The sequence below is a fragment of the Musa acuminata genome, chromosome BXJ2-9 (genome assembly GCF_036884655.1).
Source record: "Musa acuminata AAA Group cultivar baxijiao chromosome BXJ2-9, Cavendish_Baxijiao_AAA, whole genome shotgun sequence".
Classification (NCBI taxonomy): Eukaryota; Viridiplantae; Streptophyta; class Magnoliopsida; order Zingiberales; family Musaceae; genus Musa; species Musa acuminata.
Genome location: NC_088346.1, coordinates 45,877,831 through 45,898,006, shown reverse-complemented (window position 1 = coordinate 45,898,006; position 20,176 = coordinate 45,877,831). Strand labels below are relative to the sequence as shown.

Sequence of the window (20,176 nt, the reverse complement as noted above, 5' to 3'; positions counted from 1 at the left end):
ATGTTTAAGTAGATATTATAATTGATCTTTTTATTTATGTAATTAAAATTATTTATTTCTGCTATCTTATTTATATTCATTCATGTACATATTATGATTGAATGTGCTAATAGGATTTTGATAAATAGATAAATTATAAGAGATATTTTTTACTATAATAGGAAAGACTAATAGCGTTATGGTATATAGAAGAAAGTATTAAATTTATGACAAATGATCGGTATGACTCACATTAGCAATTAGACTTAATGTGGTATTATTATGTTTATTAGACTTATTTACCTATTTTATAAAATTTATGTGCATGTGTAAAATATTTTTTCAAAGATTTAGAATCTAATTAATAAAATTATTTTTAAATAATATTTGTTTTATTATGATACGATTTCTTAAGATATGATATTGATGGGAGGGACTCTTTTTATTATAAACTTAATTAATCCTATCAAACTTGATTTATCAAATTTACTTTTGTGACAATCTCACGGCGACTTCAATTGAGTGTTTATGATATTGCTCTATTAAATTACAACTATGGAGATGTTATATCATATAAGTTAGTGAATTTATAATAGGATGATTTAGAAGTGATCATGGTAAGTTCGACTTATTATTTGCTGATGGACGAACGATGTGTTGAAAAGTCACAAATGTCACCAATGAGACACATCATAGTATTAATAAGATAGACTTTATTTCACACTACTTAAGCTGAAACCCAATTCAAACATAAATGCCAATAACTGACAGTGGCATCCTTATTCAACATGACACACATAGAGATAGATGGTCAACACCCTCCACATGGATTGCCTAAGCCAGCATCACGTAGACTCCAAATGCAGTGAGATACTCTGTAGTTGCTTGTCCAAAGAAACCCTTAATCTCGTCATATTCTACGTTGACTTCAAAAAAGGTTCCACCCCCACCTCCATATGGACCGTATGTCTTTCCAAGATTGGTGGTAAACGTGAGCTGAGACACACATGGAAATTCAGAACAGTCGTATTTGACATACCCAGAAACGGAGGTGAGGTATTCATCTTGCATGAGAGTAAACTGCGAGGCAATTAGAGCGATGATACATTTAGCGTCTTATATATTTGATAGCAGGTATTAGTAGGAGGGAGGGGAAGGCAAAAGAATAGATGCATGGATGGATGGAGGTCGGAGAGGCATGCCTGGAATAGTTCACCGCCGGGGCCTCCATATCTGGGAGTTACGCGAGTGGTTCCGTCGATGTCGAAGGTTATCTTAATGGAGTTTACGCATGAAGCAGCGCCAATGCTGATGCCAGTGATTTTGTCTGCAGGTTCCATGGCCCAACGAGACTCGTTGTCGCATGGACATTTGCGGACGCCCCCTCGGGCATGCGCGGCCGTCTTGATATGGTTTGAAGCCTGCACCACCATGCATCATCCATCACAAACCACATAGAGTAGAATAGAAACTGCAGTACTACATAATAGATAGGCCTCCATCTAAAGGAAGCAAAGCTATATTCTTTCGGTGGAGGCAGAGTATCTATATAGCGTCTCTCTCACCATCAGCGAGCTTATGAATGAAGGAACTCCTCTCACACCGGATGATATGCAAACACAGTCGACTCGATGGGGGGAGAGAGGATGGATGGGGGGGTATTTATAGAACCAAAAGGTGCATCAAGTTGTCCAATATTTATGTACGAATGGAACTTGTATTACTTAAAGCATTTGATTCATATTGACCATTTATAGGTTGGATTACTTAAAATATGACTTCCAAGTAGTCAATCTCAATCCAAAGTCGGTATAAATATTATCACTCCATGCTCATGTTCGTTTATAATACGAATGGCTTGCATTAACTCTTTATACGAATGATCCTTTCTTCTACGTGTATTAACATCAAGCAGTCTTTGTTTTATCTCTGTTTCTTTCCTTCCTTTTCAGTGTAGAAATGTTGTCGGTTCAAACATGATTGTACGATATCTTAACACCGCCTTCTTACCTTTGAATCCAAACTGAACAAAACAAATAGGGCTGATCATTTTCCACTGCATGCTGATCAGAAGACTCCCAGGAGTATTTTTACTATTTTATTTTGATTAAAGAACTTTTAAGAAAAATACTCTTCTAGTCTTTTATTATGAATTTATGTTTGTCTCCTTGACCAATGGGCTTCGGTCATATTTAATTAAAATACTAGAAAAACAATACTATGGGCTTAATCTTCCAAGCCAAACTAGTGAAATTTGACATCTCCACATTAGTATATTTGTCTTGTATATGAAAATAATTATTCCTTCAAATGATCATACCATTGTTCATAATTTTGCAACTTGGAAAGTTCTAGTAATGTAAGTTAAATTTAAACCAATTGTTACCAATCCTATACATGTCCATGGAGATACATGATTATGTCAAAAGTTTTGCTATATTTGAATCAAGATTTTAATTTTTTTTTATCTTCTGAAATATCACAAAGTTTTACCTTTTTACTTATTATTTTTATATTTCTGTCCGTAAAATTAATGACGTTAGGGTAAATAAGCCTAAATGTTTCACTGGGATTTCAATATAAATTTTTTAGATCTAGATACAAGATAATAAGGTATAACTATAGAGAATAATCAATAATTAATCCCAAAAAAGATGATAGTGAATATTTAATTTAAATTGAGTGAATATTTGATAGATACTTCAATGTGGATGACATCTTAATCTAAAAACCATTCAATCTTTTATAATGATTATTTACTTCTTTGAAAGGATTCCATCCTAATCCTGTTGGGGTCATTAAAATTAATATGACATCAAAGTCATTATTTAAAACTTCATAGAAGAATAATACTCTTCTAGTCTTTCATTATGCATTCATGTTTGTCTTTCAGATATTGGGCTTCGGTCATATTTAATTAAAATACCAGCAAAGCAATACTATGAGCTTAATCTTCAAAGGGCGTTGTAGATGATCCAATCCCATCCACCACACTATTACATCGATCTTGTATATGAAAATAATGTATACTTCAAATTTGACTGTTGGAAAGTTCAAGTTTATGAGAAATGGAAGTTAAATTTAAACCAATTATTACCAATTACAATGAGGCACATGATTATACTAATAGTTTTGCTATATTTGAATCAAGATTTTAGTTTATATTTTTTTTTATCTTCTTAAATATCGCAACAATTGTATGAGAACAACAAAGATTTTTTTTAAAATGTTTATATTTTTACCTATTGTTTTAATGTTTTGATTAGTAAAATCGATGACGTTAGGATAAATAAATCTAAATATTTTAGATTTATAATTATAAGAATTCAAATATAAATTTTTTAGGTTTAGTGACCAGGATAATAAGAAAGTCTAACTACAAAAACTAATCTATAATTAATATTTAATTTAAATCGAGTGGATATTGGATGGATACATTCATGTGTGGATGACATCTTAATCTTAAAAAATATTCAAACTTTCATAGTTATCCGGCTAGGTTCATTAAAATTAATATAACATCAAAGTCATTATTTAAAACTTCACGGTCGTTTTTTTTTGCATGCACGCTGTAGTCGATCCTTCCATGCATGCATATCCTCTCAGTACAACCAGCATGGGACATATTGAATGCACCAAGATTTGAATCACATCACACATAATATGCAGATTGGCATATATGTGTCTCATATCACATCACACATCAGAAATCATATTCTAGCCTTTCAATTATGTGTAACAAAAAATTATATTTTGGCTGGATAGAACCAACGAAACAAAAAGAATTTCAAGTGGGTTAATAATAATAATAATAATATATTATTATTATTATTATTTTTATAATTATTTATGCTCCTCCTTCTTTCAAATATTACTTGAGAGCCCGTCCAAAGTCATTATCGGATTTTTATTTTGAATGATAATACATTCATATTTTAGTAGTTTCATAGTGTGTTCCTTGTACATGTCATCCACTTAGAAGAAATTGTTGATTATAAAAAGCTTATTATGAACTTAAATAATCATGTCCAACATTATTTATTGAATTTACTTTTATAATGATGTCATTAAGACTTCAATTGAGTATTTACAATATTGCTCGATTAAGGTACGACTCTGCCGATGTTATATGTTATAAGTTAGTGAAGTACAAGAATTTCTTTCTTGCTTTTAACTGATATGTTCAATTAGGGGCACATAAGTGAAAATAGATTTTATTTCACACAACTCAAACAAACACCCAACTTAAACATAAATGCCAGTCGCACACATAGATATAAATATTAAACACACTCTACAAGGTTGATTAAGCGCATCACATAAACTCCAAAAGCAATGGGATATTTAGTCGTTGCATAATTAAAGAAGCTCTTAATCTCAGATGATATAGATTTTATAGTAAAAGTGAAATTCTTAAAATTTAATTTTTAATATTCAGATTATATAAGTTGGTACCTTTTATTATTTTTCAGAGAATGTTATTCCTCAAATCACTAAAAGAATTGATTAGATTGAATAATAAAATAATATTTATGAATTTACACATGATGTTGGTGTCGTCACTAATGATCTTATAGAACAAACACAATTGATAGTTTTAAAAATATCTTAAAAGAAAAAAAGATCTATTATTTTTTATTATTGTATGGTATATCTATAAGAATCATATGACATATGAATCAAAAAAATACTTCATTATTTTCATAAGTTATAAAAAATGGTGATTTTAAAAACTGATATGGTACAAAAGAGTTGAAATCAATAAATTAGAAGAGTATATAAGAACTCATCGAATTATCTAATAACTATAGAAGAGATTGTTATATAAACATGACTAAAAAAGTAATATCGAATGATATAAAAATCACACATTTAGTTAAAAGTTTTACTCATAAGGAATGCACCGATCATAGCGAGATATTTTCTTTAGTTTTTTAAATAAACTCATTAAGAATCGTCATGATATTAGCATCTTATTATGATTTTGAGTTATATCATTTGAATGTAAAAATATTTTTTTTTAATGGGAATTTAGATTTATATGGATAACTTAAACAATTCATATAGAAAATTTAAAAAATATAAAATTGGGTATGTAAATTTAGAAAATACACTATAATATTAAACAAACTTCTACGTAATCATGTATAAAGTTTTTTTATACTATTACTTTATTCAAATTTTAAAAAATACTGTTGATTAATATTTATATATGATAATTAGTGAGAGCTAGTTTATTATATTGGTCTATATGTAGATAATATTTTTCTTACTAACATGGATTATGGTTTATTGTAATAATTTCTAATCTATTCACTTAGAAATTATATTTTAAAGTGTTTGTTAAGAATATATTCTTATTATTGGGTTTGTGAATAACTTATAAAACATATGGTGATACATATATAAGTGGATATTATAATTGACATTCTTATTTATGTAATTAAAATTATTTATTTTTACTATCATATTTATATTTATATATGTATATATTATGATTGAATATTTATAATAGTATTGCCATAAATAGATAAATTATAGGAGATATTTTTTACTACAATAGAAAGGATTAATAGTGTTATAGAAAATAGTGATTTTGAAAAATGATATAGTACAGAAAAGAAGAGTTGAAATCAATAATTCAGAATAGTATATGAGAACTCATCGAATTATCTAATAACTAAAACAGAGTCTGTTATAAAAACATGACTAAAAGAGTAATATCGAATGATATAAATATCAAATATTTGGTCAAATGTTTTACTTATAAGGAATATACCGATCATAACGAGATATTTTCTTTAGTTTTTAAATAAATATTTTCTTTAGTTTTCTTTAGCTTATTATTATTTTGAGTTACATCATTTGAATGTAAAAATAAATTTTTTTAATGAGAATATAGATTTATATGGATAACTTAAATGATTCATATAGAAAATTAAAAAAATATAAAATTTGGTATGTAAATTTAGAAAATCCATTATAATATTAAACAAACTTCTACATAATTATGTATAAAGTTTTTTATACTATTAATTTATTCAAATTTTAAAAAATACTATTGATCAATATTTATACATGATAATTAGTGGGAGCTAGTTTATTATATTGGTCTATATGAAGATAATATTTTTCTTACTAACAGTGATCATGGTTTATTGTATCAAACCAAAAAAAAATTTCACCAAGAATTTTAACATCATTGATATGAATGAGGCATCTCATGTTAGTATTGAGATATTCAGTGATAGATCTTAAGGATTGATATGATTATCTTATATATATATATATATATTAATCGAGCCTTAGTGTAATTTAATATATAGCTTTAGTCAACAAATGATAAGATTAAAAATTTTAATCAAACCAAGTGATTTTAAAATAACTTTAAAAAATTTGATTAAGAAAAAAAATTTATTATGTATGTGCAATTGAAAGTCTATTACGTGCTCAAGCTTGTACCAAATCATATATCAATTTTGTAGTCAAAATATTGAGTATATATTAGAGTTATCTAGTAATGAAACACTAAAAGGTATATATATATATATATATATATATATATATATATATATATATATATTAATCGAGTCTTAGTGTGATTTAATATATAGCTTTATTCAACAAATGATAAGATTAAAAATTTTAATCAAACTAAATATTTTTAAAATAACTTTATAAAATCTGATAAAGAAAAAATATTTATTATGTATGTACATTTGAAAATCTATTACATATTCAAGCTTGTACCAAACAGATATCAATTCAGAATACTAGGTATATATTAAGTTGTCTAGTAATGAAATACTAAAAGGTTAAAATATAATAATAAGATATATAAAAAGAACGAAGGATTATATGCTCACATATATGAAAATAGATTAGCTTGAAATAATAGTATTTTCAAATGCAGATTTTATAAATTACCTCGATAATAAGAAGTCCACTTTATGTTTTATTATTAAGCAATATATTATTCTATTTTTAATAATAAAAGTTAATTTTATGGTATGCTTTGAGATTACTAATCAAGCTTTCTTATTGCGAAATTTTATCTCTAATGATACTTTGTCAAGTCACTAATGATACTTTGTGATGTATCATAATAGTTTTCTTCTATAATAATAGCTAGTACTCTGACAATTCTATGCATTATGATAAAAATTACTTGGTGATTAAAGAAAAAAGTTTAGAAATAATTAATATTAATTAAAAACTTGAGTTCTATTATATTTATTTCTAATCCATTCACTTAGAACTTATAGTCTAAAGTGTTTATAAAGAATATATTCTTATGGTTGGGTTTGTGAATAACCCGTAAAAAATATTGTGATATATGTACAAGTGAATATTATAATTGATATTTTTATTTATGTAATTAAAATTATTTATTTCTACTATCATATTTACATTTATATATGTACATATTATAATTGAATATTTATAATAGGATTGTCATAAATAGACAAATTATAAGAGACATTTTTTACTGCAATAGGAAGGACTAATAGTGTTATAGTATATAGAAAAAAGTTTGACATTTATGACAAATGATCGCTATGACTCACATTAACAATCAGACTTAATTTGATGTTATTATGTTTATTAGACTTATTTGTCTATTTTATAAAATTCATGTGTATGTGTAAACTATTTTTTCAAAGATTTAGAATTCAATTAATTAATTTTTTTAAATAATCTTTGTTTTATTATGATATAATTTCTTAAGATATGACATTGATGGGAGGGACTTTCTTATTATAAACTTAAGTAATCTTATCAAACTTGATTTATCAAATTTACTTTTGTGATAATGTCATGGTGACTTCAATTGAGTGTTTATGATATTGCTCAATTAAGGTACGACTATGGAGATGTTACATCATATAAGTTAGTGATTTATAATAGGATGACTTAGAAGTGGGCATGGTAAGTTCGACTTATTATTACAGAATAGGCCAACAATGTGTTGAAAAATCACAAATGTCACCAATGAGACACATCATAGTATTAATAAGATAGACTTTATTTCAAACTCCTTAAGCTGACACCCAATTCAAACATAAATGCCAATAACTGACAGTGGCATCCTTATTCATCATGACACACAAGGGTTGACTAAGCCAGCATCACGTAGACTCCAAATGCAGTGAGATACTCTGCAGTTGCATGACCAAAGAAGCCCTTAATCTCGTCATATTCTACATTGACTTCGAAAAAGGTTCCACCCCCACCTCCATATGGACCGTATGTCTTTCCAAGATTGGTGGTAAACGTGAGTTGAGATACACATGGAAATTCAGAACAATCGTGTTTGACATACCCAGAAACGGAGGTGAGGTATTCATCTTGCATGAGACTAAACTGCGAGGCAACTAGAGCAATGATACATTTAGCGTCTTATATATTTGATAGCAGATATTAGTAGGAGGGAGGGGAAGGCAAAAGAATAGATGCATGGAGGTTGGAGAGGCATGCCTGGAATAGTTCACCGCCGGGACCTCCATATCTGGGAGTTACGCGAGTGGTTCCGTCGTTGTCGAAGGTTATCTTAATGGAGTTTACGCATGAAGCAGCGCCAATGCTGATGCCAGTGATTTTGTCTGCAGGTTCCATGGCCCAACGAGACTCGTTGTCGCATGGACATTTGGGGACGCCCCCTCGGGCATGCGCGGCCGTCTTGATCTGGTTGGAAGCCTGCACCACCATGCATCATCCATCACAAACCACATAGAGTAGAATAGAAACTGCAGTACTACATAATAGATAGGCCTCCATTTAAAGGAAGCAAAGCTATATTCTTTCGGTGGAGGCAGAGTATCTATATAGCGTCTCTCTCACCATCAGCGAGCTTATGAAGGAAGGAACTCCTCTCACACCGGATGATATGCAAACACACTCGACTCGATGGGGAGAGAGAGGATGGATGGATGGGGGGGTATTTATAGAACCAACAGGTGCATCAAGTTGCCCAATATTTATGTATGAATGGAACTTGTATTACTTAAAGCATTGGATTCATATTGACCATTCAGTTCAAAGACCGGCGGGATGATGTTCCTGAAGAGGTTGAGGTACGGGTCGCACAGGTCCCGGATCGCCGACAGAGGCTGGCGATCCCAAGGGATGTTGGGGAACCAGCTCAGAAGTACCCTCACCATCAACACTCCGCTGTAGATGTCCAACCATTTCGCCATCCCCGCCGCGACTACGGTGAGCGGGGTGTTGAGGTATCCCGACGGCCGCTTCATCCGGCGCGCGGCGAAGAAGAGGGGCCCGGCCGCCCAGGCCAGGTTGCCTTGGATGGAGCGGAGCTCGGCGAGCTCGTCCGGGGAGGGAGCGGCCGCCACGGCGGCGCGCTCGGCGAGGCGACGGACGCCGGAGAGGACGGCCTTGGAGGCGGAGAGGGCGAGGGCGAGGAGGGATGCGAGTGTCCGAGTGGAGTCGGATAGGAGGGACGAGGGCGAACGGGGGGTGACGGTGGCGCGAGCGCGGAGACGGAGGTCTCCGGGGCGCGGAGAGCGGTGGGGGAGGCGGAGCAGAGAAGGCGGTGGAAAGGGCCGGTGGCGGAGGAAGAGGGTAGGGTTAGGGCATGGGAAGGCGGCGGTGGAGACGGCGGAGGCCATTGTTATGCTCGGGCCTCTTCCCAGGGACACATCGTTTCTAAGCGGCGATATAAAACAACTACCGTGGAAGCATGAGCGGCCACGATTAGATTAAGATAATAACTTAACGGCTGAGATCAACATGATATGAAGCATCGAGAGGCAGCGCAAATTTTAATGGGCTTGGGTTGGGCCAAATTATTCCAATATTGGGCTTTTGTGTTGGGCTATTCGACGTCCATTAATAAATACTCGCATGAATGGTTGACTTATTTGTATCATCCTAGACATATGTTATCACGGGATTTACCTTTTATATCATTATATATTTGATCCACGTGGCGCTTACACATGGTTGAACCAAACATTTAAAGATGGCTTGGTGCAATCTTTGAATGGCATGTATAATCAATCAGATAGATGATCATGATAATGCTTATATGAGATTGAAGAGCTAATTATATTTTATCTCTTTAGATAATTATCTTTAATATTTTAATCTTTATATTTTAAAACATTACATTGATATCTCTAAATTCAATCTATGTATCATAATGTGATTAATTTATCAACGAAAATATAAAAATAAAAGATAATAAGAGGACAATAGCATCACTGAGAGTCACGGGTGATTATCGTGGATGAAAAGAACAGCAACAATAGGTAAGGGTCACTCTATATCTGTGTCGATACTGACATAATTACCAAGCGATACTGTTTTGTATTATAAAAGACTTTATTATGAACTTAAATAATCTAGTCAAACTTGATTTATCATATTTATTTTTATGATAATGTTATTGCGATTTCAACTGAGTGTTTATGATATTATTCTATTAAGGTATGAAAATGTAGATATTAGATCATATAAGTTAGTGAAGCACAAGAATTTTCCTCTTTGTTTATAATAGGGTGACTTACAAGTTGGCATGTTGAGTTAGACTTATTAGTATCGGATGGGCCTACGATGTGTTCAAAAGTCAAAAATATTATCAATGAGACGCATCATATTATTAGTAGTGACAGAAGATAGACTTTATTTCACACTACTCAAACACACACCCAACTCAAACATAGATGCCAGTAACAGACATTGGCATCCTTATTCATCATGGCACACAAGGATTGGCTAAGCCAGCATCACGTAGACTCCAAATGCAGTGAGATACTCTTCAGTTGCATGACCAAAGAAGCCCTTAATCTCGTCATATTCTACGTTGACTTCGAAAAAGGTTCCACCCCCACCTCCATATGGACCGTATGTCTTTGCAAGATTGGTGGTAAACGTGAGTTGAGATACACATGGAAATTCAGAACAGTCGTGTTTGACATACCCAGAAACGGAGGTGAGGTATTCATCTTGCATGAGAGTAAACTGCGAGGCAATTAGAGCGATGATACATTTAGCGACTTATATATTTGATAGCAGGTATTAGTAGGAGGGAGGGGAAGGCAAAAGAATAGATGCATGGATGGATGGAGGTCGGAGAGGCATGCCTGGAATAGTTCACCGCCGGGGCCTCCATATCTGGGAGTCACGCGAGTGGTTCCGTCGATGTCGAAGGTTATCTTAATGGAGTTTACGCATGAAGCAGCGCCAATGCTGATGCCAGTGATTTTGTCTGCAGGTTCCATGGCCCAACGAGACTCGTTGCCGCATGGACATTTGGGGACGCCCCCTCGGGCATGCGCGGCCGTCTTGATCTGGTTGGAAGCCTGCACCACCATGCATCATCCATCACAAACCACATAGTGTTAGAATAGAAACTGCAGTACTACATAATAGATAGGCCTCCCTCTAAAGGAAGCAAAGCTATATTCTTTCGGTGGAGGCAGAGTATCTATATAGCGTCTCTCTCTCTCACCATCAGCGAGCTATTGAATGAAGGAACTCCTTTCACACCGGATGATATGCAAACACACTCGACTCGATGGGGAGAGAGAGGATGGATGGATAGGGGGGTATTCATAGAACCAAAAGGTGCATCAAGTTGCCAATATTTATGTATGAATGGAAGGAACTTGTAACAACAATACAGAAAGAAAGAAACAGTAAGGGTACCGCTTCCAAGTCATTGTTTTACTTAAACCGAGAGGATCGAGTTCTTTGCTGTTTTATTCTTTTTAGTCAGGTTTATGTGTGGATAACATCATCAAAAACCTAAAAATTTATGCATTTGATTCATAATGACCATTTATAGTTAAGTCTGTTGGATTACTTAGAATATGACTTCCAAGTCAATAGAAATATTATCACTCCATGCTGATCTTCGATTAATCCAAATCTCTCTCTCTCTCTCTCTCTCTCTCTCTCTCTCTCTCTCTCTCTTATCACTGTGGTTTTCCATGGTTTTTAGGAGAGAGAACTGGAAAGAGTTTTCCATGGTTTTAAAAATTTAAGAACCAATGTGGATTTCACTATTAATTCAAGCTGATCAGAAGACTCTCGGGAGTCTTTTACTATTTTATTTTTATTAAAGAACTAGGAAGAATAATACTCTTCTAGTCTTTCATTATGAATTTATGTTTGTCTGCTAGATCATTGGGCTTCAGTCATATTTAATTAAAAGATTACGTAGACGATCCATTCCCATTCACCACATTAGTATTGTTTCTGAAAATAATGAATCCTTCAAATGATCATACTATTATTTAATAATTTTTTAACATACTTACTGTTGGAAAGTTCAAGGTTGAATTTTAAACCAATTGTTACCAATCCTATACATGTTGATGGAGATACATGATTATGCCAATAGTTTTACTATATTTGAATCAAGATTTTAGTTTATATTTTTTTTATATCTTCTTAAATTTCACAACAACGATATGAGAATAACGAAGAAAGAATTTTTTTTTTAATCTTTTTACATATTATTTTAGTGTTTCTATTAGTAAAATTAGTAAATAGATATAGATGTTTCACTTTTATAATTATAAGGATTTCAATTTAAATTTTTTAGGTATAGAGACCAGGATAATAATAAGATTTAACTATAAGATAATCTATAATTAGTTCAAAAAAAATTGATAGTCAATATTAAATTTAAATCGAGCGTATATTCAATAGATACATTCATGTGTGGATCACATGAATGACATCTTAATCTAAAAACTATTCAAACCTTCAAAATGACCATTTATGTGTTTGGAAGAATTCCATACTAATCTTGTTGAGAGTCATTAAAATTAATATGATATCAAAGTCATTATTCAAGAGTTGATAGAAGAATAATACTCTTCAAGTCTTTTATTATGCATTTATGTTTGTCTTTTAGATATTGAGCTTTGCTCATATTTAATTAAAAGACCAGCAAAGCAATGTTGAAAAGTCATTTATGAATTTATCTTAATGTTATCGATTTTTCCGATCCAAACACAAAAATAATAGAAAAAATATTAAAAAAAACTTTTTTATGTTGTTCTCATATTATTGTTATGATATTTAAGAAGATACAAAAAAAAATATAAGCTAAAATATTGATTCAAATATAGTAAAACTATTGGCACAATCATGTATCTCCATCGGATAGGTAACAGTTGGTTTAAATTCAACTTCTATTACTACTCGAAACTTGAAATTTCCAATAGTAAGTCTGTTAAAAAAGTTTGAAACAATGGATTCATTGTTTTCAGATACAGGATAGATATACTAATGTGTGGTGAATGGGAATGGATCATTTACAATGTCAAATTTCACTAGTTTGGCTTGGAGTCTGTTAAAACACTATGAAATAATAGATTCATTATTTCCATATACAAGATAGATATACTAATGTGGGGAATTGGGAATGGATCATCTATGGTGTCAAATTTCACTAGTTTGGCTTGGAAGATTAAGCCCATAGTATTGTTTTTCTGGTATTTTAATTAAATATGACCGAAGCCCATTGGTCAAGGAGACAAACATAAATTCATAATAAAAGACTAGAAGAGTATTTTTCTTAAAAGTTCTTTAATCAAAATAAAATAGTAAAAATACACCTGGGAGTCTTCTGATCAGCATGCAGTGGAAAATGATCAGCCCTATTTGTTTTGTTCAGTTTGGATTCAAAGGTAAGAAGGCGGTGTTAAGATATCGTACAATCATGTTTGAACCGACAACATTTCTACACTGAAAAGGAAGGAAAGAAACAGAGAAAAAACAAAGACTGCTTGATGTTAATACACGTAAAAGAAAGGATCATTCGTATAAAGAGTTAATGCAAGCCATTCGTATTATAAACGAACATGAGCATGGAGTGATAATATTTATACCGACTTTGGATTGAGATTGACTACTTGGAAGTCATATTTTAAGTAATCCAACCTATAAATGGTCAATATGAATCAAATGCTTTAAGTAATACAAGTTCCATTCGTACATAAATATTGGACAACTTGATGCACCTTTTGGTTCTATAAATACCCCCCCATCCATCCTCTCTCCCCCCATCGAGTCGACTGTGTTTGCATATCATCCGGTGTGAGAGGAGTTCCTTCATTCATAAGCTCGCTGATGGTGAGAGAGACGCTATATAGATACTCTGCCTCCACCGAAAGAATATAGCTTTGCTTCCTTTAGATGGAGGCCTATCTATTATGTAGTACTGCAGTTTCTATTCTACTCTATGTGGTTTGTGATGGATGATGCATGGTGGTGCAGGCTTCAAACCATATCAAGACGGCCGCGCATGCCCGAGGGGGCGTCCGCAAATGTCCATGCGACAACGAGTCTCGTTGGGCCATGGAACCTGCAGACAAAATCACTGGCATCAGCATTGGCGCTGCTTCATGCGTAAACTCCATTAAGATAACCTTCGACATCGACGGAACCACTCGCGTAACTCCCAGATATGGAGGCCCCGGCGGTGAACTATTCCAGGCATGCCTCTCCGACCTCCATCCATCCATCCATGCATCTATTATTTTGCCTTCCCCTCCCTCCTACTAATACCTGCTATCAAATATATAAATCGCTAAATGTATCATCGCTCTAATTGCCTTGCAGTTTACTCTCATGCAAGATGAATACCTCACCTCCGTTTCTGGGTATGTCAAATACGACTGTTCTGAATTTCCATGCGTCTCTCAGCTCACGTTTACCACCAATCTTGGAAAGACATACGGTCCATATGGAGGTGGGGGTGGAACCTTTTTTGAAGTCAACGTAGAATATGACGAGATTAAGGGCTTCTTCGGACAAGCAACTACAGAGTATCTCACTGCATTTGGAGTCTACGTGATGCTGACTTAGCCAACCCTTGTGGAGGGTGTTGACTATCTATCTCTATCTCTGTGTGCCATGATGAATAAGGATGCCAATGTCTGTTACTGGCATCTATGTTTGAGTTGGATGTGTGTTTGAGTAGTGTGAAATAAAGTCTATCTTATTAATACTATGATGTGTCTCATTGTTGACATTTGTGACTTTTCAACACATCATTCGCCCATCAGGAAATAATAAGTCGAACTTACCATGCTCACTTCTAAGTCATCCTATTATAAATTCACAAACTTATATGATATAACATCTCCATAGTCGTACCTTAATAGAGCAATATCATAAACACTCAATTGAAGTTACCATGACATTATCACAAAAGTAAATTTGATAAATCAAGTTCGATAGGATTAATAAAGTTTATAATAAAAAGAGTCCCTCCCATCAATATCATATCTTAAGAAATCATATCATAATAAAACAAAGATTATTTAAAAATAATTTTATTAATTAGATTCTAAATCTTTGAAAAAATATTTTACACAAGCACATAAATTTTATAAAATAGGTAAATAAGTCTAATAAACATAATAATACCACATTAAGTCTAATTGCTAATGTGAGTCATACCGATCGTTTGTCATAAATTTAATACTTTCTTCTATATACCATAACGCTATTAGTCCTTCCTATTATAGTAAAAAATGTCTCTTATAATTTATCTATTTATCAAAATCCTATTATGCACATTCAATCATAATATGTATATGCATGAATATAAATAAGATAGCAGAAATAAATAATTTTAATTACATAAATAAAAAGATCAATTATAATATCTATTTAAACATATATCACCATATCTTTTATGGGTTATTCAAAAACCCAATCATAATAATATATTCTTTACAACTGCTTTAGACTATAAGTTTTAAGTGAATGAATTAGAAATCAATTATAATAGAACTCATGTTTTTAATTGATATTAATTATTTCTAAACTCTTTTCTTTAACCACCAAGTATTTTTTACCATAATGCATAAAATTGCTAGACTACTTGCTATTCTTATATAAAAAACTATTATGATATGTCACAAATTATCATCAATGACTTGACAATTAAGTCTGATCATATCAAGTCCTGAGATAAAATTTTACAATCATAAAGTTTGATTAGTAACCTTAAAGCATACCATAAAATCAGCTTTTATTATTAAAAATATAATAATATATTACTTAATAATAAAATATAAAGTGGACTTCTTATTATCGAGGTAATTTATAAAATCAACATTTGAAAATACTATTATTCCAAGCTAATCTATTTTCATATATGTGAGCATATAATCCTTCATCTCTTCTATATATCATATTATTTTCTTTGTAAAAGATAACTCTAATATATATATAGTATTCTGACTACAAAATTGATATATGGTTTGATACAAGCTTGAGCATAATAGAATTTCAATTGCGCATACATAATAAATATTTTTTCTTTATCAGATTTTTTTATGTTATTTTAAAAACACTTGGTTTGATCAAAATTTTTAATCTAATCATTTGTTGAATAAAGTTGTATATTAAATCACACTATGACTAGATTAATAGATATTTTTTAAGATAACCCTAGAAATCCTTAATATCTATCACTAAATATCTCAATACTAATTACGTAAGATGCCTCATTCATATCAATTATCTTAAAATTCATTGTGAAATTTTTTTTTGGTTTGGTACAATGAACCATGATCCCTATTAGTAAGAAAAATATTATCTACATATAGACCAATATAATAAATTAGCTCCTACTAATTATCATATCTAAATATTGATCAATAGTATTTTTTAAAATTTGAATAAAGTAATAGTATAAAAAAACTTTATACATGATTATGTAGAAGTTTGTTTAATATCATAATGGATTTTCTAAATTTGCATACCAAATTTTATTTTTTTTAATTTTCTATACGAATCGTTTAAGTTATCTATATAAATCTAGATTTTCATAAAAAAAAATTTATTTTTACATTCAAATAATATAACTCAAATCATAATAAGCTACTAATGTCATGACAATTCTTAACAAATTTATTTAAAAAACTAAAGAAAATATCTCGTTTTGATTGATGCTGATTTCAACTCTTTTTTTATGCACTATATCAATTTTCAAAATCACTATTTTTCATCACTTATGAAAATAATGAAATATCCATTTGATTAATATGTCATAATATGATTCCTATAGATATACCACATAATAATAAAAAAATAACAGATCTTTTTTTCTTTTGAGATATTCTCAAAACTACCTATTGTGTTTGTTCTATAAGATCATTAGCGACGATACCCATGCTTCCAAGCAACCAAACATGACACTTCACAGCTTGTACAATTTGTATCTTAAAAATTTTTTAAAAAAACATCGATAACCATAATCTAAGAGGGTCATGGACGTGCATTAACGATCCCTTGACACGACAACGGAACCTTCAATAACTCAACTAAAGCTCTAATAACTCAACCAATCCTTTTAACATGCCAATTCGTAAATCTAGTATTGCGATTTTATGTCACTCCCTCCGAGTCCACTTGATTGTTTAATTGATTGATTGTTATTATTCACGATGAAATTTCATGTCAGATTTAAATAATGATTTTGGATAGGTTCTCATGAAATTTCAAATATTGACTTTAGACAGGCTCTCAAGTCAGATTAAAGGACCATGGAGCATAACTATTATTGTTATTATTCACATCTTCTAAAACTACATGAAGATGTGAATAAGGGTGATATATTTAGTTATCAGTAATTCTAAGTTCCAAAACAAAGAAGGAGAAACAAAGTGGACTGATGTGAGATATTAATGTGGTGGATGTGATATTAATGTGGACTGATCATCGGCACAGTCAAATTTCAGCTTGGCTGGGAAGATTAAACTCATAGGTTTGCTGGTCTTACAATTGAATATGACCCGAGCCCGATGGTCTTTTAATTAAATGCATAATGAACATTTTGTTATGGAAGATTAGAATATTATTCTTACTGGTCCTTTAATAAAAATAAGAAAAAGTAAAAGGTTCCCAGGAGTCATCTTTGTTTCATTCATAATTCATTGTTTATAGTGATTTTATGAAAGATGAGAAGAAAGAAGAAGATGATCTAGTTCTTCTTATAAATTGGCATCATTATATTTTTCGGATTCAACGATGACACACCTATAAAGATTTTCTGAATGACATTGACAAGTATGCATCATATATTTAATCTATCATTATTTAATTTTAATTTTGAACATTAAAATTTTTCATAGAACAGTAGAATAATCAGGATTTTTATTTTTACAATGAAAACTCTATCTCATCCTAAAAATTTAAGCATTGGATTCATATTGACCATTTATAGTTAAGTCTGTTGGATTATTAAAATATGACTTCCAAGTCAATAGAAATATTATCACTCCATGCCAGTCTTCGATTAATCCAAATCTCTCTTTCTCTTATCACTGTGGTTTTCCATGGTTTTGAAGAGAGAGAACTGGAAAGAGAGAGAAGTGGGTGAGAGGCATTAATATTCTAGAACCAATGTGGATTTCATTATGAATTCAAGCTGATCAGAAGACTCCCGGGAGTCTTTTACTATTTTATTTTTATTAAAGAACTAGTGAGAATAATACTCTTCTACTCTTTCATTATGCATTTATGTTTGTATCCCAAGACCAGCAAGCAATACGATGAGCTTAATCTTCCAAGCCAAGCTTGTGAAATTTGACTTTGTAGATGATACATTCCCACATCCACAATTTTTCGACAGACTTGAATGTTGGAAAGTTCTAGATTCGAATAGTAATCTAATCAAAGTTTGAATTTAAGCCAATTGTTACATGGACTTATAGATACATGATTATGCCAATAGTTTTCTTATATTTGAATTAATATTTTAGTCGATATTTTCTTTATCTTCGTAAATATCATTACAACAACAGTATGAGAATAACAAAGAAAAATAAATAAATAAATTCTTTTTTTAAATTTCCTCTCTTTCTCTCTTGTAAGAAGACCTGAATAAGTTATTAGTATATGACAATTACGGAGTTTTAGTGACAATGTCTAGAAGAATTTGATAGAAATAAAATACAAATGAGAAGAATACATTGAGTTGAAACAATACAATACTCCCTATTTATACATGTTAGAAAGAGTTTTTCTCAACAGAGAAGGATTTTCCTCGATAGATTTGCGACGTCTCTTCAACGTAGTTGAGGAGATCTCAACACCCATCAATTCGATAGTCCAACTACGGCTCCTTTCAAGATAAATTCTCATACCAGTATTCTTCATCATTCTGAAAAGGCATATGAACCTTTGACTCAATTAAAAAGGATACTGATGAAGAACATGATGCATTCACCAAAACTCACACTTGGGATCCGATAGACTTACCTTCAAGAGAATCTTTAGGGGTTGTTAATAAGATCCAATCTGATGATGAAAACTGTCTTGTTGCAAAGAGGTTTGTTTCCTCGTGAATTTGACACTTATTATTAGAAATACAATCAATAAAATAAGAGAATGAAGAATGAAATTGTAAAGGAAAAGAGAAAAGCACATTTCAATTAGTATTATATGAAGTCTATTTATACATGATGAAAGAGCAGAGAGATTTCCTCATGCAGTTGAGAAAATCTCTCTATTATTATGCCCCCGGCAAGATCGAGCTAATATCGATTTTGGACCGATATAACAAAAATAGTTTGCGGGCTAGAGGCTTCGTGAGTGAGTCTACTAGTTGATTAGCCGTATGGACATGAGAGACACGAAATTGATGTCTGACAACTTGATTTTGCACGAAGTGAAGGTCGTGTTGGGAATCATAGGGGGCGACATCATATGCGCAGCGGAAGAACAAGAAAACAAAAATCCCCGATTCCCAAAAAGATGTTCATCGTCGTGCGAAGATTGGTGCGCAAAATCCGCAAAAAACACAAAACTGCGTATAAAGATTGTGTTACCTAGGGAGATCGTATATCCCTGTTTCCTTGCAGATCCTTAGGAGAGGGTGAAGGAGGTCAAGCGTCCTCCTCTCTAGCGGTGATCCACACAGCAGGGTTGCGACGACGCTCCTCAAAACTCCAGGCCTACTCCGAGGGGAGAGGGAGAGGAGAATAGGAAGGGCAAGCAAAGACTCTAGCCTATGAGGCTGTGAATCCCTCCTATTTATAGAGATCCCGTGTCAAACCCTAATAGGTCCTTCCCTAGTGGGTATTGGATCTGCATCCAATAAGACAAGGGCTCCGTCGGATATCTCATATCCGAACCTCTACTCATCGCAATGCCTACCATATGTGTGTGACCCTCTAGGCCCAATATCGAGCTGGCCGTGAGTCAT

The 20,176-nt window shown here is 32.1% G+C and overlaps 4 protein-coding genes across 4 annotated transcripts; 1 reads left to right on the top strand and 3 right to left on the bottom strand.

Moving 5' to 3' along the window:
* Positions 1-672: 672 nt before the first annotated feature.
* On the bottom strand, positions 673-1,599 carry LOC135623638 (jacalin-related lectin 3-like). Its single transcript, XM_065126827.1, has 3 exons — positions 1,545-1,599; positions 1,182-1,400; positions 673-1,059 (listed from the first exon to the last, which is right to left on the bottom strand). Exons 1-3 carry the CDS (start codon positions 1,545-1,547, stop codon positions 814-816), a joined length of 468 nt encoding a protein of 155 aa, XP_064982899.1. The 5' UTR covers positions 1,548-1,599; the 3' UTR covers positions 673-813.
* A 6,385-nt stretch (positions 1,600-7,984) lies between these two features.
* LOC135623637 (uncharacterized) lies at positions 7,985-9,649 on the bottom strand. Its single transcript, XM_065126826.1, has 3 exons — positions 9,138-9,649; positions 8,458-8,676; positions 7,985-8,343 (listed from the first exon to the last, which is right to left on the bottom strand). The coding sequence occupies exons 1-3, from the start codon at positions 9,603-9,605 to the stop codon at positions 8,098-8,100; spliced, it is 933 nt and encodes a 310-aa protein (XP_064982898.1). The 5' UTR covers positions 9,606-9,649; the 3' UTR covers positions 7,985-8,097.
* Positions 9,650-10,604: 955 nt separating this feature from the next.
* LOC135622156 (jacalin-related lectin 3-like) lies at positions 10,605-11,599 on the bottom strand. Its single transcript, XM_065123801.1, has 3 exons — positions 11,450-11,599; positions 11,082-11,300; positions 10,605-10,959 (listed from the first exon to the last, which is right to left on the bottom strand). The coding sequence occupies exons 1-3, from the start codon at positions 11,552-11,554 to the stop codon at positions 10,714-10,716; spliced, it is 570 nt and encodes a 189-aa protein (XP_064979873.1). The 5' UTR covers positions 11,555-11,599; the 3' UTR covers positions 10,605-10,713.
* A 2,420-nt stretch (positions 11,600-14,019) lies between these two features.
* LOC135622172 (jacalin-related lectin 3-like) lies at positions 14,020-14,965 on the top strand. Its single transcript, XM_065123815.1, has 3 exons — positions 14,020-14,085; positions 14,230-14,448; positions 14,575-14,965. Exons 1-3 carry the CDS (start codon positions 14,083-14,085, stop codon positions 14,818-14,820), a joined length of 468 nt encoding a protein of 155 aa, XP_064979887.1. The 5' UTR covers positions 14,020-14,082; the 3' UTR covers positions 14,821-14,965.
* The last annotated feature ends 5,211 nt before the right edge of the window (positions 14,966-20,176 follow it).